Raw genomic sequence first — 23,558 nt, forward strand, 5'->3', positions numbered from 1 at the left:
ACCTTTTAGTATATTCATTGTGCTATATACTGAGTTCAGACTGAAAAAAAAAAAAAAAAAAGGCTCAGCTCAGCCCTTATCAGCCCTTACTGGTATACTATATTAATGAAAACACATTCTTCATTAAGATTACTCATGACTAAGATCGAATATCAAATATTTAGTTTCTTTTCTCTTTTAAACACAATGTTTCCTTGGTACAGACCTTCCAACAACATTTAAAGAGAAACCAAGACACCTTAAGCTTTCATCAGTATATACATATCACTACTGCACAATACCCTAGTTATATGTTTGTGCGAAGTTATGATGAGATGTGGGAAAGATGTGCAAGTAACTTGAAAATATGGGCAAAGGCAAGCAGTGTGTGATAACACCTTCAGAAATATGATCGACTGTATATAAAAAGTGTTTAAAACACTACTGAATTGAAAAATTTAATATTCAGAAATAAATAACTATGCTATATAACAGCAGAACTTCACTACATCTGTGTTCCAGTGCAGTCTATAGTCAATGAAAACTTTACACATATACATAATATTTAATAAGAAACTTTTAGGCTAAATATTCTAGGATACAACTTTGTTTTAGAGCAAACTATACATTAAAAGAGGCAAACAGAAAAGAGAATCTTATTGGATTTCATACATCTTCATTTACTTTACTGTTGTTGCTTTACTGCTATTTGTCTCTGGAGAAAAGGCTTTACACAGCAGAACAACAGAACAGGAAAATGAAAAAAAATACAATTATTTAAGTAATCAAGCATAACTGCTCCATATTTTTTCCAATCTAGAAGACTACTTCAGGCAATTCCTTCAAAAGCAGATTCTACTATAAAAATATCCTTCATGGCAGTTGCAAAGTTACATGTTTATGCTGTGGCTTCCTAGATTACAGGAAAATTTGTTTCAAAATTCTTGAAAAATTCTACTACGAATTTAACCACAGCAGCTTTATCAGGTAACACTTCAGTATAAACAGAAGTTATGTAACACAGACTTCATCTATGATCTGAAAAGACAACCCTACACGCAGAGTCAGGACAAAAAACTGCAAGCCGTTATGGAATATTGACTCTGGATTTGAACTCATTCCAGATAATTAATTCTAAATTCAAGTCCTTTCTCTGCACATACTGCCAGCTATGTCAAAAGTAGGTCACTTTCCATATCTGGTAAGCCTTTGCTTACACCACCAGATGTCTTTATGCAGACATCATAAAGTCTTAAATTGTGCTGGATTCCTCAATGGCAATTTTTTTTTACTATATTTTTTTTTTAAGTCCTATACCTCACCCTCCCCCAAATTAAGAGTCATGCACAGATAAAAATGTATGAAAAAGTTTTTCCATTTACTTTAGTTTACCTTAAAAATTCTCAGTAATTTGGTATACTTCAAAAATAACTTTAAGTCAGATATTTGCATGCAAAATAAAAATGTCTCTTATTTTAATGTGTGCTACTCAGGCAAAGACTAAGTTGCAGTTCACCACCTGCCATAAACCCATGAAATACCACTACTTCAGAAATCATTTAATCAAGAAAACAGAGGCAGCCTGTGATGCAGACTAAAACAGTTAACTAGCTAGAAAACAACAACATACCACAGTAAGCTAGTTGTTTTGCCAATTACAAAGACAGACATAGCCAATATATACAACTATGCACCTTTCATTTGTTCACCAAAAGGTTAGAATTATACCTGTGTCGTCAGCCATAACATTAATGCTTGATTTCCATAGGTAAAATAAGTGTACTGGTATCCAAAAATCAATGTCAAAGGTGGAATAAGAAATGTTTTATCTTCACTCTAGTCTTGTGACAGGAGCAAAAAAGTTTCCTAAAGCTAGCTCAGTTGGAACCTGAAACTGGACCCAACTGAAAACTCTCCTCCAAATCTATTTTTAGAGCAGTCATTCTCATGAGCCAGATGCTTTTCAGAACACATATGGCAAACCAGTGACGCTCACTTTCACTCACTCCTCTTACCAGAGCATGCTGGATAGCGGACTCTTTCTCTTCCCCTTCATCCTTAAGCATCAAACACAGCAGCAAAATGAAACTGAACAATCGTAGTGCAGTATTTTTGCAGCAATATCTGCCTCAGTGCCCAAGTTCTAAAACCCAAACAGCCTGAGCTGTGCTGACACTAAACCCGTCAGCATAAACTGAATCACGAGTCCGGACACAAAGCTTGTCTGACTGCATTTGTTAAGTTGGCCCTTACCCAAGAAACTTTCTCCATGTTGGCACTCCCCTACCAGGCTTCCCTAGTATGCTGTATAGACCACTTGTTCGAAATTTGTTAACTACATTAGCCATAAAAGACAGCTAATGTCAAGGAATGTAGCTCTGAGTCTTCTAAGAGTTACTTGAAATCAATGACATGCACTCTTACCACAGAATTTTCAGCTCAGAACCATTCCCCTAGTATACCTCAAGTTTGCCCCAGCAGACCCAAAGGGGAGCTACTGACAATTTTGCCACAGCAAACCAGAATATAGCCTGCTTCCCAATAGTGCTGTATACTGCAAGCCATAAGGGTAGAACAAGCAAAAATTCTGTTTATTTGTTAAAAGGAGCAGTGAGTTTTATTTTGCTTTGTTTCCTCCCTTCCCAAAAATGGTTTTAACACTAACTCATATCACCCCTGCTTTAAATTCTGACAATATGCATGCTACCTTTATCATTTAAAGCTAAAACAAATGATTAATGATCAACCTACCCTCCTTTTCTTAAGGGACAGAAAAGGAGGAAAAAAACCCTGCAATAATACACTATTCAACATTTTTACATCTTACATTTCGGCAAACTTTTTTTCCCCACTGCCTTTCAATCAAAAGCCAACTCCTTTTTTTTTTTTTCCTTTAAAAACATGAACTCATTAACAGTAGTCCTGATGAAAGCTTTAGTACCTACTACTCAACCCTTCCCCCACAAACACACACCCTTTTTTAAATAACATAGCTGTCAGGTAGATGGAGAAAACAGCAACACGTTACAGCTACTTTGAAAAATAACATAGACCTCATAGTTTTAAGAGCTAAGAACTATTCCCAAAATACAATTCCCAATAGCTCAGGGAAGAATAAAAGTCAGAAATAATCCCCAAAAGAGTTTAAGACTTGTCTAATAGATGTAAAGAAACTAAGGGTAATTGATTCTATAATCAGTGAATCTTTTAACTATTCTTTAAAGCCACTTGAATACATGGAACAGAACAGATGTTTTAAGAAAGGGTTTGTAACTAGCATGTTTCAGCAACGTACATAAGGCACAACTGATTTATAATAAAATAGAAGGAAAATTTGAAAAATGGAGAAAAGTCACCTAATACATGGAAAAAGCAACAGCTGGTAAAGAGGAACCACTTAAAGTGCAATAACATGTAGTCTGTTGCATATGAAACCAATATTGTTTTGACAGATATAATATTAGGCAATTTGTTGCAACTTCATTTTGGCCACATCTACATTTGCAGATACTGCATCTTAATACAAGTGGATTCATAGAGCAAACAACCGATGCTGAGAACCTATTTCTGGGGGTTTACTTCAAACTAACTTTAATCTGGCTGAATGTCCATAAACAGCTGAAGCATATCTTTCCACTTCATTTCATTTCATTCAAAAATAACTCAATATATTCCGAGCCCACTCCACAATGAACAAAAGCAGAGTTAGCGGAGACAGTCAAGAAATTCATTTCAAATGTGCACTCCTGATCTGAACACACTAACCCACATACATAGACCTTTAACCAAGTACCCACAGCTTTAGCTTGTGCCATTTAGAGTGAACTGATTACAAGAACATGTATTTCCAAGAAGTTTTGTGAAAGATGCAAGTTTAAATTGGATAGATATGTATTTAAAATAAAATTCAAGATTGGGATTGTCTAACAGAACAGATGTCTCACGAGGTCTTCTATAGTGTTCAAATGCTTTGACTACTGATTTGTTTGTTGGTTCTTCTTCATATAACTTCAACTCAAATGCTCCAATGACACTCAAAATTAGTATTATTCACAATACTTGTGTAGATGTTTTGAGTTTGAAAATTATTTTCAAGTTGATTTTGCTATAAAAACAAATGCCACGCTACTTAATTTTATTTCAGAAAAGCATAATTGAGAGTTAAGATTTCAAAAAACAGCAGTAGTCAATTCTACCCATATATCACTAGTAAAGTACAAGCAAAGAAACTCAGACAAAAAGACATCAGCTATGAACACAAAAATAAAGACAGGCTTCAAAGCACCAAGCTAAGATCTTCTAATGTACATAATTATTTCTCAGAAAGGTAGATTAGGACATGATATGGAAGCAGTTATGGATTATCACATGAAGAAAAGGCTGCATACCAGCATGGAGTTACCAGAAATTAGAAAAACACAGTAAAAAGAAAAATAACAGAGCACTAATCTAAGTAGAAAAATATCTAAAAATAGCACTTCAGGAGTAAAAACCATACAGCAGCTAGCTGATAGGGAAATTATAGAATAAGTTTGTTTTAAAAGCAAAATTCAGAACTATAAAAAACAGATATGGGAAAGATATTAAAAGAACTAAAATAAGTTTCAATAAAACCGTCCTACCACGAATAATGCTGAATTAGTAGCAATGGAAAGGTAGAAAACATTCTCTCTTGTGTGAGCGTGGCCTAACACTGCTTGGCATTTGTGTCAAATGATCCTTTTAAATATTATGAACAGATAAAAACAACGGTAGCAAACAACTCCCAGTAATAAAATTGCAGCCAAGTATATTGCTCATTTTTTTTCATGAGGGTTTTTTAGGGGGAGGTCAGTAAGAAATATTTTGAGTGAAATATCTACTAAAGGGATGTTGAGAACAGTCTCTGTTGAGACTGTTCTCTGTCTCTGCAGAGACTCTGTCTCTATTTTCCCCTGTCCTATTAAAAGGAGAGCTATTTTTTCCCTTAGTAACCCAGCCTTGCTGTTGTTTTTAATCTCATGATTGGAGAAGGCCTCTGAAACATGACAAAATGATACTCCTTCCTATTGTGAGAAAAGCTATATATATATAAAAAAAAAAATAGATACACATACTTTTTTGTAAATATTTTTATCTTAAAGCTCAGACTCATAAAGCAATCTTTTGGACTGCTCCACTCAGAGAACTCCACACAGAACGCTGATTGGAAGTGCTACACTGAGGTAAAACAGACTTTCATCTTTAATTTTCACTCAGTGCACCAAAGGTGAAATCATACACTTTTAATGGTAAAATCTGAGTTTTTATGTGCTTTTATAAAATGTACTTCAGCAAGCTGGGGAAGGGTTGGTGTTTTGTCTCTGGTTACATTACAAATAGAAGGAAGATATTTACTAAAATGCTGATGGTATCACTGAGAAAATATACCAATCTTAAATTTCCACAAATATCCGTACAGTTCAGTTTTAATATGTTGAAAGTTGTACAAAAAATGACAACAAGGTCTTTACAGATAAGCTCTAACATTTACGATAAAAGTTTATATTTAATAAATGAAATACAAATTCTTTGTGATACAAGATTTATTCTTCTTCATGGTAACTAAGAAATCTTCCTCAGCATTGCAACCTTAAAAAGAAATTAGAAAAAAAAGAAGTTGTGTTTTGCAGGTTTCTCATTTAAAAAAAAAAAATCTAGTCTATATGGTTACAAAGATATCTGTGCAAATTATCCAAGGACTTTAATAAGCTAAATTAAAAATCAGTTAGGAACAGAGAAATGCATTGAAAAGAAAGAGGTATGGTTCAGAGAAAACACAGAGACCGAGACCTAAAGCTGAAATAACAAACACTTCTCTTCATGTGAAAGGGAAAATTTCAGGCAGGTAACTATAACATCCAGTCACCTCCAGGATCAGATAGCACTGGATGCATGTTTGGGATGCTAAACGTACACACTTTCACCTCTTTTTGCACATGAGTACCCTACTCCTGTAAAAGTTTAAAATCACATTCATTTATTATTTTGCAGGCTTTATTTCTGCCCTGTATACAAGTGCAGGAGTAGATACAGCTGAAGAGAGACAGGGCATCAAGACTAGGATAAACTGGAAGGATAGAAGAAGACAGAGAGACATGAAACACCAGTTACGGATAAACAGTGGGCATTATTTAGTCTGTAATAGCAACTATACAATCAAGCTCAAAATGGACAATGTGGTTTGCAAACACCCAAAAGGAGATACTTTGACTGAACAGCTGAGAGTCTAGTTAGAAGCAGAAATTAAACTTTTTTTATGTTACATTAGTATAAAAAGGTGCAGGTACAACAGAACAAAGGAAGAGCCTAATGATCAAAAGTTTAAACAGGATTCAAAGAGAGATGGACAATCCTTTTAAAAACTCAGTCCATTTCTGAATACAAGCCATTACAGCTAAAAGTACTTTTAAGTCTATAGTACTTTTCTGGCTCACAAGAAGTATCACAATATTTAGAATAGTCATTTAGTTGCAAACTAAGATGATTTATTCTCAAGAAATGGTAATTACTTTTTCTTCAGAAAAATTTCAAATACAAAACAAGACTACGATTATCTTCTGGTTGACTGAAGTCAAGCCTCATTCCTAGCTTTTTTTAATTATTATTTATTTATATTTATCCTAACTATAGACAGTAAGCAAATCCTGATTGTTTTCCATTTAAGTGATTTCTTCTAAAATACACACTCAAAAAATCAGAAAATTCACTCAGAAAGAAATCTACTAATAAGAGGAACATCATGAGAAAGATTAGCTTTTTTTTTTTGCTTTTTTAATAACAGAAGACTTTTGTCAAGAGGCAAGCAGTCATTAAAGACAAAAAGTAACTTAGTGGGGAATTATATCATATGATGTTGTAGTTTTGTAAGGCTTGAAGAGACTTTATTTAAATTTTGCACAACAGTGAATTCTACTTGCAGTACTAGCTCCGTACTTTTCAGCGAGGTTTGGAGATACCAGTTGCCTGCCATCATAAGAGCTGCCGCTGTTAACATTTTCCTTTAGGGTTTGATTTATCCAACCATAACTGCTCAAGTCAGAGGAGGCAAAAATGAGTGCAGAGATATATGTTAATAAGAAAAAAAGACTGATTCTGCATCTACTTCATTTCTAAAGGTGCTGGAAAGATTAACACTTTTAAAGGCCAGACAAATTTTGTCCAAGCCATGTGACATTTCTTTTTCTTTTTGGTATTCAGACAACCAACTTTTTTTGGAACAGTTCTTCAGTCAAGATATAGTGTAAGGAAAAATACATACACATGCACACGCACTTTAAGTGACCAACAATGACACTGCTTACCACTTGAAAGATTTTATAGCAGCTATCAACAAGGAATCATTTAAAGGAATATTAAATGCATCCATCACCTACCATGTGAGTAATTTGGATTACTTATTCTTTTAAACCTTTTGTTCACAATTATGACAAGTTATAGATATTACAGTAACAGACTTAGAGAGTTAACACTTCAGGAAAAAACTGTACTGTAAAGACAGAACAAAAATATTTTGTGTTATCTCTTTACGTAACCTAGACAGATTTGAATGAAAAAGTAAACCTTCCTACATGCTATGGTATTTTCCATAGAGACATCAGTGATATTCTCAAGTTTTGTTTTTATCCATATACACACACGTATCCCTAATATAAATAATGTCCAAAACTGAAGTTAGAACTTTGCTCTTCTAATCCTGCTGGATTCAGGCTTAGTTTTCAGACCCCTTCCTACTCTCTCCCCCTCTTTCCAGTCCCGCCACTCCCCCCATTCTAACTTTTAGATCATAAAGGTCAAGCCAAAAAATTGAAGGTTAAGGCTACAAGCTTAAGAAGAAATTTTAGCTAGTCTCTTGATACAAGGTCAACATATCTGACCTTTATTTATACGACTGATAAGGAGATAAAATTAAGTCATCTTCAAAATTAAAAACAGATTTAAAGATTTTTAATGTCTGCTATTTTGCCTATTCAGCTCTCTTCCGCAGAAAAACTAAAAATAATAAAATTTAAAATTACACAGTCTACCTATCTTGTATTTAAATGATTGAATGTGGCCAATATTCCCACATAATTATTATGTTAATTAAATATCTGGTTGTATTGAGACCATAGCAGAGTGCAGGAAAGGTAATGTGTAGAGGAAATAAAAGAAATATTTAAGCATAGAATATGCAAACCCTGCTGGTGGTGACCTTTAAAAAAAGTTTCAACTATATAAAGTTTGAAATTCTCAATTTTGCATATAGCATGCTGGCATTAATTTTAGGGTATTTTTTCCTTGTTCCATTTTCCTATTCTGTAATGTGGGTCACGTCAATACATTTCAACAGCAAGTCCCAATTAAGCCACAGAGGAAAGAAACCAGGTGATGTAGTTTCACTTCTTTCAATTTTTCCCGTGGTTTGAAGGCATTTCAGATATAACCAAATGAAACTCTAGTTGACAAACAAGTACATACAGCTCTGCTATTCATTGATTTCCGCTCACAGAAAAATATAGAACATCTTAGAATTCTTTTTTAATGGCTAAAACTTGTCAAGTTTTAATTCGGACACTAAATCAATTTAATTAGTTTCTTGGAGGTGCTATGCATCCGCAGTTCCTACAGAGTTCAAAAGAACTTGTAGGTGTCTCTCACAGTTAATCATAATGTAGTTTTGGATCTATATATAGTTTTTAAAATATGTTGTTAGAAGATCTCAATTGCAAAAGTATCACTTTTTTTCACAACTCACTTGTTCCAAAAAAAGGATACTGTTTCCTCCAATTACTATGGACAGAAGTACTTCCACAGTTACAAACTCCTGCCTAAAACATTTTTTATAATATTAAAAAAAAAAAAATTAACTACTAAACCCAGGATGAACTGATGTATGGTACATTAGTAATTAACTGTTGAGTATCAGTTAACTAGAACCTCAGCAAATAAATTTTGTTAAACACGAAAACTGCTGTTCAATAGTTAAAAAAAAACCTAGCTATAAATTGTTTTATAAAAAAGCCATCAAACAACTTTGAAGCATTTGTTACACTGGGTAAGTACATTCATGGTAACAGTGCAACTGCATGTCAAGGAAAGACAAAGATTTGTTTCACTGAAAAAGTTTTAGCAAAACTGAATCACACACACGCTACAGTCTGCTTAAACTTAATATATACATATCCACATACTTCATTTCCAGTGTTTTTTAAAGAAGTTTAATAGAGTTATGATTTTTCACTTCAAAGCACATCCCAAAAAACTTTTCCATGCAAACAGCTATAGCCCATAGGATGCACTTAGGAAAAAGATTGCTGCAGGCTATCACACAGGTTACCAGTTTGCCATCTTCATCAGGAAACAACCACTTGGGGTGAATCAGAACTTCACTGCACAAGTTCTCTACAATGAAGAATTAACATAAAAATTAGCACAGAAACAGTTTTTACATGTTTCAAAGTGATTCAGAAATGTTCAGCTGAAAACTATTTTTTTTCTTTTCATACAGATGACCGATAAAGGTATCAGTTCAAAGAAACGGCAATATTGAAATCTCACTCCTTTATGCACTTTGTAATTAGGAATATCCTTAACACATATGCCTTTTAGTGCTAATAATTTTGTTGTCTTTACTGCAGCACTTAAATATCCAGCAATCACTTTAGCAGATCCAACCAAACTCTTCACCTTTCACGTTCATGCCACTGCTCCACAATGACATAATTGAACATAAAACTGCAGATTCAATTTCGCCCTCTCCCGGTGCCCAGCCATTCATTATCACCTCTCCCCTTCTGCCCAAACTACTTTTCATAAAGATTTGCACTGAACCAGACTGGGGAAAGATGGAAAGTCAACTTGCAGCTTGATCAGTTTCCTTATTTGGTTCATCAAGCACCTTTGAAGCTGGTAGTGCAAGCACAAAGAAGGGGAATTGAAAAGAGGAAGACTGCAGAGCCACCTCACACTAGACTGAGCTGAATGTGTAACTATAGCACTCAGATCTCAAGAGATTCAACTCCATCATCCCAATATGATACACATATGATATCTGAGCTGAGTCTAGCTACCAGCCCCAACAGGGAATTTATTCTGAAATTTTAAAAACTAAAATCTGAAAGTTGTCAATGTGCTTCACCCTGATTAGACATCCATTGCCTTACTAAGGGCAAAATGAACAGAAAACTTATACACAGGCAGTCTTTGCTGATTTTCATAGCTACAATATCAACAAGATTTCAGAAGTTACACAGATGCATATTCCACATTCATGAGCAGATTTTAATTTCACTGTAAAATTAAATCCATTTTTGCCAGGAGAGGGTAGATGAAAAAAAAATACTCTGCAGTTTTTTTGCTGTACACAAGTAAATCTGCACAACTACTCTGGAAATTCAAAGTGCAACCCACATATTTTAATTAAAGTATTACGCATATGACTGTAAAACAAGCAGGTTCTAAACAAGAAGTCCAAGATGGTACACACTACAATGCAGAAAACACTAGTAATCTGTATTCTAGATAGTATAACTCAGATTAACAACCATCTGCTTTCCCATGACTCCTTTTCTACTAGGGATGGCTTTTTGCAAACAAGCTTGTGGTTTTGACTTGCTTTGTCCTGGTACACTTAGGAATCAATCCTGAAGACTAAAAGCAATACCTTCTTGAGAGAAAGAGAATGAGAGAAATCCAAATATCAGACACTATGAAAGAGCATGTCATAAGAGCATATGCTGTGTTCAAATCGATTCTTTTTCCTTGCAGAGTTCTTACTGGCCCTGGAAGTCAGTTACTGCACCATTCAGCAGCTAATAGCATACAGAAAATTTCATACAGATAGACCTAAAAGTTGTCTTTTCAGCATTTAGTGGTCATTTAATTCAAGTTCCAGACAAATGAATGAAGAGGTATATCAAGGACTCACTATTCCAATGAAAATCGGCTTCTCCATGCAGAGGCCTTATATGAAAAAGCAATAATCAAAATAGAATTTCTTGGGAATACCTAACTGTTTTGCAATCTTAAGAATGTTATTAACATCACTTTCATTTAATCCAAGATAAGAAAATTGATCTGTATGAAAAGAATAACTGTCTCAAGTTCTGTAAAGGACTTTTAAAAAGAAGAAAAAAAATAGAGGGAACAGCAAAGTGGTCAGTCATTTCACTGATTGCACTGTTGCAATACACCATGTAAATTACAAATCTCCACAGAAGGGGTACTGTTAACTAAAAAAGAATTAATATCAGCACAAAACTGCCTTTGGAAAAGGAGATCAAGTCAACTTAAATGCATAAAAAAATTAAAGAAGTTAAAGATCAGGAAATGATTGAAAAGGGGTTAGATTAAGGGACCTTAGAAAGTCTAAAGGATGAGTTAAACAAGTTAAATGTTTGGCAATACATGCTTTTTGGAGACATAAGGAAATTACATGGTTAAAATAGGAAAAAGTGAAATCAGATGTGTTCTGGGATCTTGCAAAAAAAAAAAAGAATTGGGTATGTCAGTGATTGAGATTATCTTCTATTATGGAGATTAAGGAAAAATTATCCAAGCAACAGTGGAATCATTTGACTTCAACTGTGTAATGCACAGCTTCAGAAGTAACAGAGGTAGGTAAAATAATTTTATACAAAATACACTTGTCTGTAAATATGTTTTCACTCTACTAGCTAGAAGAATTTAAGCAGTTTGGACTGGTAATGTCTTGTGTCAGAAATGAGGTTTCATACAATGCCTAGAATAGTGGAGAACCCTCCATTCAAGCGCATCATTAGAACTACAAAGAAAATAGACAGCAAGTATTGCACAATTATACAATCACTGATAATTATGTTTGTTTGACTTTAAGTCCTCACTTGTGTAGTATAAAATGAATGATACTCACAGAGAAGCATGAAGATAGATGCCTAACCATTAGCACTCTTACTGCTGCAAGCTATCATGTCTTATAAACTCATTTATATTTTTTAATCCATCTGTATTTTATAAGCAGTTAGGCTGCTGACCCTCACTCTTAATGGAAAGCTTCCTCAGAGCCATCTGTGAATCCTCCAAACATTTCCAAATTTCCTGCCTCATGGAAGTTATTCATGACCAGCTTATACACATTTGTTCCTATACCAAAACTGTCCTTCATCTCATGAAGTTCTAAGTAATAGCCAATGCAAGTATCCAATGCTTCATTTAGCTCTGAAGATCATTTTCCTCCTTTTGAGAAGCCACAGTTTTTACAATGGGTTCTGTAGGCTAGGGACAGGAAGCCAGACTTTCCAGTAAAGATACTAAGGAACACATGCTTTCCTGCTCTAAGTACTCCAAAACCGTCAAATTTTGACCTGTTTTTTGCTTCTGTACTCCAGATTAAATCACTGGCACATACATACAATTTTGTAAATGCCACTTTCAAAGAAACTTCCACTACTAGCAGTACAAAGCTCAAATGCAAAAAGAAATTTTTGTACTAGGACTGTCTTATATTAGGACAGTTTTTAGTATATGACTTTTTAAAGTAAGAGGTAAGCTTCTCTTTCTAAAGGATGTTCAATTCCACTTCTGTCATTTCAATGAACCTAAAAACAGTTATATAAACACTACAATTAGAACTAGTTCAGATTTATTCTATGTGGATACCTAAAAACAGATTACTAAATTCAGATTCAGGCAATTCCTTAGGTGCTGAGATTTTCAGATGCACTGTCATCTTCACTGGTGTCACAGTCATGAGCAATGCTTTGGCAAGAACCCAAGTCCTCTCCAATGAACTGTTGTAAAAGTGAATACTACGACACTATCAGGAACTGCCTCAAACTTGAGGTTTGCATGCTTCACAATCTTAATTACTAGACGTCTCAAATGTCCTCATTTCATGTTCACATCTCTCAACTGTGGAATGCTTATTGGCTGCTGTGAAGACTCTCTGCTACTCTAGCTGTTCTTTATTCACACAGGAATCATCATCCATTACCTCTTTCTGCAGCTGCATGGTATTCTTAAGCAACTATGAAAATAACATCAGTTTCATGTCATAATTTCTACAGCTATCCAGGGATTTTAACTGGGGGCAGCTGAAACTAACAAAACATTGGTCTTAATTTACTAGGTTACATCTTGGGATTGTGCCCAACACTTAGACTCACACTGCTTTATACCTCTATATATAAGAATAAATAATGCGCCCCCTGTGCAACTACACAAACCAGGTATCTTAATACAAAGAGATAAGATTTTGCTCATGCTGAATATAAAAAGCTACATAATGCTTTTATACTTAGTCAGAGACTTAGATTCCTGACAAATTTATTTTTCAAAAGGTGACCAACCTTTGAAGTGATACTTAAGATATTATTAACAGTATAAAGTTTGAATCATCTGCAGCATTCAAAATTGTACAAGGGATGCATATTCTTAATACATTCTTATTGGAAATCTGTATTTGGCATGCTGCTTAATACTGGATGATGATCATTTGCCTCATGACTATCAAAGAATACCCTCAATCCAGGAAAAAGTGTAATATCGACTCTACAGCATATGCCAAAAAGGATTTTATTAAAAAAAAAAAAAAATCTCTGAACCACTGTAATATCATCTCTGAACTCTTTCATGCTTAAGTGATATTTGAAATCTTTTTCTCTCAATTCATCATGTGACTGGTAAATTAGTCCTATATGGTTCATCCTTTCATTAGCATTGTCATCCATGTTATTGCTATATTGAAAGAGCAACAACAGATACTACTTCAGTGTCATCATAACTTGTCATCACTGGGGCTCTGTGCAAGTCAAGCTCAAAACCAAATAAGTTATAATGAGCAAGCATTCTAACCTTTGTTAAGATTATTTCCTTCAATTACTGTAGTATACATGATTACACAATGATTTCCATAACCATATATTTTCCTCTCATTAAAGTATAATCTGCTATTCTTAAAAAAAATTAGTACCTATAAAGCTTTCCATATCTAAATTATCAACACATACTAGTTTATTAATAGTCATATTTGCCAAGCTGTTCTTTATTCGGGGGGGGGGGCGATAACCATCACAAAATCCCTTCTCTTTGCATTTTTCCAAGATTACTCCTATATGCCTCTGCACTTAAGTGAACCATCAAGTTAGATACTATATCTATGACAGATCCAATAAACTCAGACCATAATATGTTCCAGCATCTGAGTTTAAACACATAAATAACAACTGCTTCAGTAGCATCGGAGATACTGGGCATCGAGATTCTACTCCAGGCCTCTGAAAGAAAACATCAGAGTGCACTTCCCTGCAGACCCGAGATCCCTGCAGCTGTGAGACACTCTCGGGGTGACGACCCTGCCCGTGACTCATCCTGACCGTTCTGGGGGGAGTTTTCGAGTGGTGCGCCTCCATCCCCTCGGCCAGACCAAGCAAGTTTCTGCTCCACTTCAATTCCCGAGAAGGGGGACGGCCGAAACCCGAGCAGCAGATCTAAACCATCTGTTCCCGCTTCGCGCTGCCTCCAGGAGCTGACACGCAGCGCACAGCAAAGGCCGAGGGTGCGCGGGGCCGGCGGAGCCCCCCGGCCCGGCCCGGCCCGGCCCCTCCTCCTCCTCCCGGGCGGCCGCCCCCTCGCAGGCCCGACCGAGCAGCCGCGGCCCGCAGCATCCCGCGGGCGGAGGGCAAGGGCGGGGGAGGCTCCGCCGCTTGGCGAGGGCAAGCGAAGGCGCGTAGGGGCGGCATCGGCTCCGCTCCCGCTCCCCTACGGCTCCCCCGCCCCGGCACGCTGCCGCCGCCGCCGCCGGCAGCTCCTCGGCCCGGCGCCACCCCTCCCCGCGGCGCTGCCCTGCTTAGCGGCGGGAACCCCCTCCCCTCCCGTCCCGGCTTGGGAAGCTCCCCGCGAGGCTACGGCCCCCTTTGCCTTCCCCAGGGCGCCGCTCACCTCTCTTGGAGCCGGGGCTGGGGTTGCCACCGCCGCCTTTGGAGCCCTTGCGCGAGGCCATGGCACCTACTGTCAGGTAGCGAGAGGCGGCGGTTGCGCGCGCGCGGCGGTGGCAGCGGCCGGGGCGGGGCAAGGATGAGTCAGTAACCGCCGCCACCGCTACCTGCGCGCTGCGTGCGGGAGAGCCCTGCGGTCGCCGCCAGCGCCCGCCCCGCCCCGTCCTCCCGCCCTCCGCCGGCGCCCTGCGGACGCCCGCGGGCGCCACCCAATCGCGGAGCGCCCGCGCGAAGGAGGCGGGGCGCTGCTCGCCCCCGATTGGCGGCGGCGGGGACGGCGCTCGGCGCCGGGTGCGCGTGTCCGCCACGCTCCCCTCGCCGGCGGCTTGGAACGTGGCAACATGGAAGCGAGCGGGGGCCTCTCGCGAGCGTTCGACCGCGCGGCCGGACGGCGCCGCGCCGTGCCGCGGCGGCGCGCGCTCCGCGGTGGGGGAGGGGCCAGCCCGTGCCGCCGGGGGGCCGCCGCCGCGCGCTCCTTCGGCGCTGCCGCCCTCCGCAGCGACCTCGCTCCCCGCGCCGGGGGGACCCGTGCTGCCCCGCTGCCTTTCAGAAGGGGCTTGCGCCCCCGTGTGCCCCCCCAGCAAACACACACGCTCCGGGGGGCCCAGACGGGCGGGCGGCGGCGCGTGGCCGTTAGTCCTCGCCACGCGTGGGCTCGCGGGCGGCCGTTACAGGCGTGCCGCTGCGGCCGCGGTGCCCTTTGGCCCTGAGGGAAGGTGCCGAGGCGGCAGGCTTTCTCGCTGCTCGGCTATCTGGTATCTGGTAGCCTCTGAGGCGGTGGCCGGGCGGCCTCCCCCGCCGGGGTGGCTCGCAGCCCCTCTCTGCGGGGCGGCAGAGCCTTGGCACCGGCTTCGCGGTGCCGGGAATAGCAGACTTGCAAGAAACAAGGCTGGCTAAATGGAGGTCTATTACTTCAGTATTTGAGACTCTGCTTAAAACGTCTTGTCCTGTTTCTTAAACTGTCTTCCACTTTGTTCAAATGTTAATAATTCATCTATGCCCAGTTTATGCGAAATAGCTTGTTAACTCCTTCAAATGGCATTTTTTCAACCAACATGGTAAAACAGTTTAAAGTAGGTTACATTAACAGATAAATTCTCAAAAAAGCTTTTCAAATCTAAAAATATTTTAAATAAACTGTGACAAAATCAGTGTTGTGTGTTTTTTTTTTTTTTTAAACAGAAATTCTGGATTCTTCTTGTTACTCAATGATCTGGGATGCAACTTGCTTAGATAACAGTGTGGCATAACAGCAAAATACTTTTTAAACAATGACAACAACTAAAAAGTCCACTTTTGAGTCCAGAACATAACTACAGTGTTTCAGATAAAAATAAACAATGGTGAAAATTAGAGCTTTTGAAAACCCTCTACCAAAACCTTATTTTCATGCTGTGTTTAAGGACATCATATCTTTGAGTCCTTTTGTATAGCAAGGCAAAAACTGGCCAACAAGTTCCAAAGTTGTTAGGGAGAAGCAGACATGCTCATAAACATATAAAATTTGTTACAGAAATGCTGATAGGATGAATTTGAGCATAGGATGCATTTGAGCAGATTGGGAGGTACAATTTAAGAAACATAGTGTTTTAAGAATGCAATTCAAAATAGTCTGTAATTCAGATCATTTGTAGCTGGATTTATTGAAAATATATAATTAATAGAAAATAAATGCCTGTGTGGCCATTTTTTGTGAGTACTTCATACAAGTAAGATGACAATGTTTTGTGGTTAATGAGGGATACAGTTTCCTGAAGCTATACTATGAGAATGGGCTGTTTAATAAGAAAAGGGACATTAATAGCATTTAAGCAACTGAGTGAAGAGTGACACTTAGAAAAAGAAGGCTATGTTAATGATTTACTGTATACCAAACTTGTGACTGTAAACAGACTGTAAAATTGCTAGTTCTCTTTTCACTGGCACTCAGCTGCCAGCATTTCATATTTGGTGTATTCTATGCCTTCTTGTACACTTTTCTGTCAAAGTAGATGCTCTTGAAAGAGTAGAGCATGCACACAGATACAAGTGCTTATAACAATATTGAAGTGCTTATAACAATATTGAATGTTTATCTCTGCTCATGTACTCAAAACCTGATCATCAGATATGGTTTTGGAATAAACAGGCTTTCAGATCAAGTTAACAGAAAGTTTTAGGCCTGGTTTATCTACAGGGATTATCTGAAGACAATTCAGGTACAGGCTATGTGACCCATTTTGTGCCATTGAAGTACCTTGGGACAGCTGGGTGTGTCTTATTCTTGGGAATGCTTGATTCAGTTAAATTGGCTGGGCTGCTGTTGAGATAGCTAGATGCAACTTAATAGTGTAACATGTAGCAAATAATCTGATGATCCCTTCTGATCTGAAATTTAATGAAAATTAAAGACAATATTAAAAATGTCATTTTGAAAAGAATGGAGAGAAAAGAGAACAACGTGGGTAGGTGTGTATGTATGGGAAAGCTTGTTTCTTTTTTTAATCAGCTGAATTCTTTTACTGCTAAACATTTGCTACATTGTAACCATGTGCAGTAAACCACAAGAAGATAAATATCATTGTGTTTGTTTATTGGAGGAAAAGGAACAAAGCAGGAAAAGGAATGTAACAATAAGGAACAAGCAAAGTTTGCAGAGCAAAGGTAAAGCAGATAGCAAAAGAAAAAAAAAAACTAGAAAGAATAAGTTACATAATAATGGCAAGGGGTATGAGACAGCCCACTGCAGTCAGTTGGAACCTTTCCACTTACTTGGATCAGGCTCATTTAAAACAAAAGATCAAAAAGTTCTCCCTGTCAGCCAGAACCCCATTTTCCCCTACACCAGAATATCCTAATTGCTAGTTGACACTACAGATAAATGTAATTTAAATCATACTGCATTAAATGAATCATCTATTAGAAGACTGTCACCAAATAATGAGCCTTGCTTGGAAAATAGATGCTTTGTTTTTACTGCACAATATTTTTTCCATAAATACTTCTGCATTACTGCAGTTGCAGCTGTTTGGCTGGCCTGATTCATTCAATAGCACAGTGACTCTGCTGTCTGACAGAAAGAATCACATCCAAGGTGATAAACAGAAGCAGCATTGAAATAATTACACAAGAGGAGGATTCTAGCTGTAGTCTCTTGATTTCTAAAGCAAGCATAAATATATGACCTGCCTGGAGCTGGATGAAAAGATGCTGAATATAAGAGGGAATGTTAATATGGAGAGAGAGAGAGAAAAAAGTGACACATCTTTAAAGCAACTATGAATTTACCCCTGTTTTCCACTTCTTATATGGCAGTTGAATAAGCTTTTTTTTTTTTTTTTTTTGCCTTTGCTAAATTCAGTGCTATGATTTTATGATTTTGTGTTGTGTGTTCTATTGATGGATTTATTTTCATTCATGATTTTTATCTGAATTTGTCATAAAGCCTTCTGTTATACTTCCACTAGGCCATAACATGTCTTCTGTGAAGAAGGTGTAAACAAGTCTAATCAAAGGCTTAGGAGCTAATCCTTATTCTGTTGGTGTTCCTGAGCTATTTTATTCAGATATTTATAATTCCAACTGAATTACAGTTGTCCATTAGATTATGCACATTTCTTATGAATAAATAAGTTTCAATTGATCATTAAGGGAAAGTCAATCCTCAAATTAGAAGGGAAAGGTGATTTTATGACTTAATGCATTGCAATGAAAAGAGGTTGAGAATCTCCAGGATATGTTAAAAATTAATGTGTTAAAGATTGTCTGATAGTCTAAGATTTTCAATAGAAAACTTTGGCATTTACAATTTTAAGGTTTTTGAGCATCCAGATGATACTTCTTCCAGAATGTTTATCCAGGAGGCAAGTGAACTAAGCACCTTGTTAACCAATTGAAAAATGTGTTGTCACAAGCAGACTTTATGTTAAAAATATGTCTTGGGTTTGGAACTTAGGACAGAGAGGATTGTGCAGATGATGGTGTTCTCTGCATTACCAAGTTGAGACTTGAACCGCTGAGCGGCTTTCTGGTTTCTGATGGTGGACTACTGAGAATCAACATCCAGACATCTGTGTTTGACTACCAGAATTCACTAACTGCTTACGGAAAACCAGAGTTAGATATTTTGGGAAGACAGAGGAAGAGCAAGAAGGTAAAGAGTATCTCAGTTCCCCAAACCTAAATGACTGTTTTAAAGTTAACTGTATTAAGTGATTCCATTTAAAGCTAGTTTTATTTGATGATGCTAGTTGGTAGAAAATGGATACAAAAACCTGCAGGCAAAGGAAGTTATATTTCAAGTCAGTTACTCTCAAGGAAGAATTCTCTCTCACTTATGGGTTTGGGGTTTTTTTTGCTTGTTTGTTTGTTTTACAATATTTTCAAAGTAGTAAACACCTGTTCTTAGATTTGTACACTGTTATATAATCTTAGAACATTTTCTAAATAGTTGATGATAGTAACAAATAGAAAGTGGCCATCTGTTGGAGAAGAATTGAGAAGGATATACTTATCTGGAATGTAAGGGTAAAAAAAGAACTTGAGCCAGGTGAAGCAATTCTAGTTCAGGCAAAGGTAAAGTTGAAGGAAGTTTGATTTAAAATTGGTAAGGTAAAACATAGGCTCTCTCTTATAAAGTCTAGGTCAAAAGCCTATCCTCGCTCTCAGCTGATTTGTCTTGCCCTCTCAGATGAGTAAATTGATTAGACTTTGACCTTTGAGCCAGTAGGATGGCCTAGTAGTTTAGAATTTGTTATGGCATTGCTTGGCTTCAGAGTGTCTTACTGCAGGTTTTGCCAGGCATGATTCAGTTCAGCTAAACTGATCCCTGTGAGCATAATTACAGCTGAGAATGTAGCAAACTTCTCTGAGCAAGATTTTGCATCTGGTGATTGGATTTTGCATAAACTGTGAAGATTATCTGGGATTTAAGTGAGGCCTTCTGTCATGTCACTATGCACCAGCACAGGGACATATGGATTTATCTCCTATAGCACAAGAGACTCAACCAAGCAGGGCAAAAGTTTCTTTGTGCACTTACCACAGTTACTTATAATGTGTATTCTTGCAAGGACAATTAGAAGCTAGCCTTGAAAGACCTTTAAACTAGAAGTAGTACCTTTTAGATGGATTGTGCTCAACTGATGAAGTTAAAATAGTGCAAAATACAGGTTGGCTACAGATAAAGACTAAGACAAACCAGGTTCAGTATTTCAACAATCCTGGACAAAATCCTAATTAGAATGGCAGTAAGGTAATGAGGCATAGTCAGCTATTTCCAGCTCTTGCTATAGAACCTAGTAATGAAATCAGCAAGAAAAACAAGTAGAGGAAGGTACTTTACCACCAGTGTACTGTCTACTCTTGTCCCAAAGCTTAACATTTTAGTAGTATGGGGGAAAACATTTAAATGTATAACTGCATTTGGTAAAATTGCTGTACAGACTGCAGCAAGAGCAGTTGTATTAAATGGGTTATCTGAACTGAAAGAACTGGTGATCAGAAGCTATGAGACCTCTAGAGAAGTCCAAAACCAAACAAACAAACAAAAAAACCCTCAAACCCAAGCCTGTATTGATCATAAATTATGATGTCCTAAAGCTCAGAGGATGTGCAGATATGAACAAAAATAGTGATGACTTAATAGGTTGTCCTGCTGGATCGTCCTTTACTGGAAGTGACTTAGCAGGTTTTCAGAATGAACCTGGAGTATTCTTATCAGATCAGCTTAGCCAGCATCCATAGCTACCTACCCCAATACCACATGTGAACTAGCCTTGCTTTACATTCACTCTTTCTAATATGATTCTGTTCTGAATATGTCAGATTAGAAAAGAGAGCAAATTGTCCCAGGAGCAGCAGAATATATAATGCCTAATTTCCTAGAGATTTGTTTCTTTTGTCTCCCAAACCCCTCTTCCACCTCTGCTACAATAGCCTCCTATCTTCCTCTGAATACTGTAGTATACCTGTGGGAAGAGATAACCTGTACAGTCCAATTAGTGCAAAACTGTAAGGTTGGTGTGTTCTGGCAGGACTGGCCAGCACATGCTTGCTGATTAGTCAGCCTGTTGGCAAACAAAAGAACTGAGTCCTCTCTAATGATCTTTGTATCTTCAGTTATAAATAAATAGCTCAACTAACGTGAAAAACACTGCAGCCTTCAGAAGCTTTTACGTACTCCATGATTTCAGAAATAAAGTAGAGAAATTTCACTTAACTGTGTTTAAGATAATTTAAAAACTGAAAGCATGTACAGAAAATAGCTAAACAATAGCTAGTATTGTTAACAAGCTATAAATACTACAGTTTTCCCTGTAGGAGTTCTTTTCAGTATAGAGAACTTGCTCATGTATCCCTAACAGCCAGTTTCAGGCTGTCTGTCTACAGCCAGAGCAAGGCATCAAATAGGATGAGTAGGATTCTCATCAGAATTACACATTTTATGACACCAGAACTGATCAGATGACAAAATCACTCATGCTCGTGTCTTTGCAAGTTGTTCTGGGGGCATGTTCTACAATACTAACTCACACACCTCCAGAGACATTTTCCCAACATCTGGAGTCTATTTCTGCCAGTGCCAAGAGGAAACATGAAAAAGAAAGATGAAGACCTCTAAGCATGAAAACATATTCTTGGATACACCAGATGACACTAGCCTTTCCTCCCCAGTTCTTCATTTCACAGGTGAGAGAATATCACTTAATCTTACTGTTTTCATTACTTAAAACTTTATTTCTATTTTCTCTAAGCCTGTTTCATTTTTCATTGATATACATAGCAGTTGAAGAAAATAATCATAGGATCTTGTCACAGTTACTGCCCTATATTCATTAGGCAAGTGAATTTCAGAGTAGAATTATTTGTGATGCTTCACCCATTAGTCTCTCTGGAGCTTCATGTTACAAGTAGGACATGGACTGATTTGAGTGGAGTTGGCCTAAAATTCTCTGTGTGCCTCCTTTGAGATCTGGTTGTAGGTAATGAATGCTTTCCAGGTGTTTTCTGTCTGGTTAGTTTTTTTTTGTGTAAAAAATATCATAGTAAATAGTACATTTGAATACTTCTTTTTTTAAGTTATGGATTTCTAAAATGTTCTGTAATAAGCATTTTCCAGAAGCCATATGCCTTCCTTAGCTCTACTTCAATTTCCCACAAGTATGTCTTTCCCTCCTACTAGAGCAGAACACTTTCGAGACTGGTTCATTTTACTGCATGTTTAAATCACCCTTAGGGTTTATGATGACGATGATGATGATGATGTGCAATTCATTGTAATAGTCTCAGAAATTTTGATCAAAAAAAATACTGAATGGATAAGATTTATACCTGGTTGTATTTATCAACAAGTAATGCCTGATTTCTTGCCAAACTTTTCAAACTGATAGAGCAATTGACTCATTTATTTCAAGTAGTTAGGCAAGCTAACTCTTGTTTAGGTGGAGACAAACTCATATAAACAGTTGACTTTACTGAAGTTTCAGTGTAATAACATATGGACCTACTGTATTGTAATCTTGCTCCCTCAGTGAGGGGGCAGGAGTACATGTTTGGCAATCAGAATAATAAAATCTGTGAAACAGGATTGTGTGATATCTCTTGTTGGGCGTGACACAGCAAAAGCAAGTGGAGCTGATAGCTTTTTTACCCCAGAAATACAGATGCTTTATTTATCTGTTGTTCTTTGTAATAATGTTCCCAGAGAGGGCATGTATTGCCCCTGTGAAAATCTGAAAACAAACTGGATGTTTTTTGCAAAATGCATCCAATTAATATTTGGTGTGATGAAGTATATTGGTATGAGAGGTATTACAAGGGTATGTATTAGGAGGTCTGAGCTGGGAAGGAGGAAAGGTGAAGTCCAAAACACAACAGAGGTGGGCAATGGGAGCCAGAGATGTTTGATTTGAATGGAATGAAATCAGGAAGCCAGAGTATGTATGTTTGATAAGAGCCTGTTTGCAAAAAGTCTGGAGCACTGAGTTGCCAGCTGTTGGGTCCATCTGGCAGATATAAGTAAGTAACCTCCTGTAGGAAGCAGGTAGTAGTAATTCACCTTACAATTTGGGTATCCTGTAGGTGTGGTGGTCTTGATAGTGTTTCCTGTAAATTATAAGGAGAGACTTTGCTTTGCAGTGAAAGTGTGCCATCATCTTCAATGAAAAGTTTTCTGCTTTGTGGATAAATAAGATCATTTGTATTGAAGGTTTTTCATTCACTATTAATAATTCATGTGACTGTGAACTTCAGCAGTGCTCCTTTTCTATCATATTAGTCAAGCTGGTCAAGTTTAAAACTAAGTCCTGAAAGACTGAAATTTAAAACAGCAAGTTAAAAAAAAAAAAGAGAGAAAGAGAGAGAGAGAGAGAGACTTCAGTCATAATCTGCTAACACTACTCATGCTAAAGTTAGTTCATAATCAAAGACCTTCAGATTCCCTCCCCTTGCTTTGTGTGGAATGGAGGCAGGCTGCCCAGTTATGATACTACACAGTTAAGAATAGAAGAATGGTATTCTGAGCAAAAGAGGGCCCTAGCTCCACAAACTGACATATGCCTATCATCTGTCTGATATCTGGCTTTCCATATCAAGATTGCTTCTCATCAGTGAAGATGTTAACTTTCT

General features: G+C 37.8%; 1 protein-coding gene across 1 annotated transcript in view; it reads right to left on the minus strand.

Annotated features, from left to right (window-relative positions):
• ASPH (aspartate beta-hydroxylase) overlaps positions 1 to 15,111 on the minus strand; it is a 114,231-nt gene extending 99,120 nt beyond the window's left edge. The window contains exon 1 of the mRNA XM_067290493.1: positions 14,896 to 15,111. Coding sequence (XP_067146594.1) covers positions 14,896 to 14,956 — 61 coding nt within the window. The 5' untranslated portion in view covers positions 14,957 to 15,111. The remainder of the gene's footprint in view (positions 1 to 14,895) is intronic.
• Positions 15,112 to 23,558: the final 8,447 nt, after the last annotated feature.

Source organism: Apteryx mantelli, chromosome 2, assembly GCF_036417845.1.
Source record: "Apteryx mantelli isolate bAptMan1 chromosome 2, bAptMan1.hap1, whole genome shotgun sequence".
Classification (NCBI taxonomy): domain Eukaryota; kingdom Metazoa; phylum Chordata; class Aves; order Apterygiformes; family Apterygidae; genus Apteryx; species Apteryx mantelli.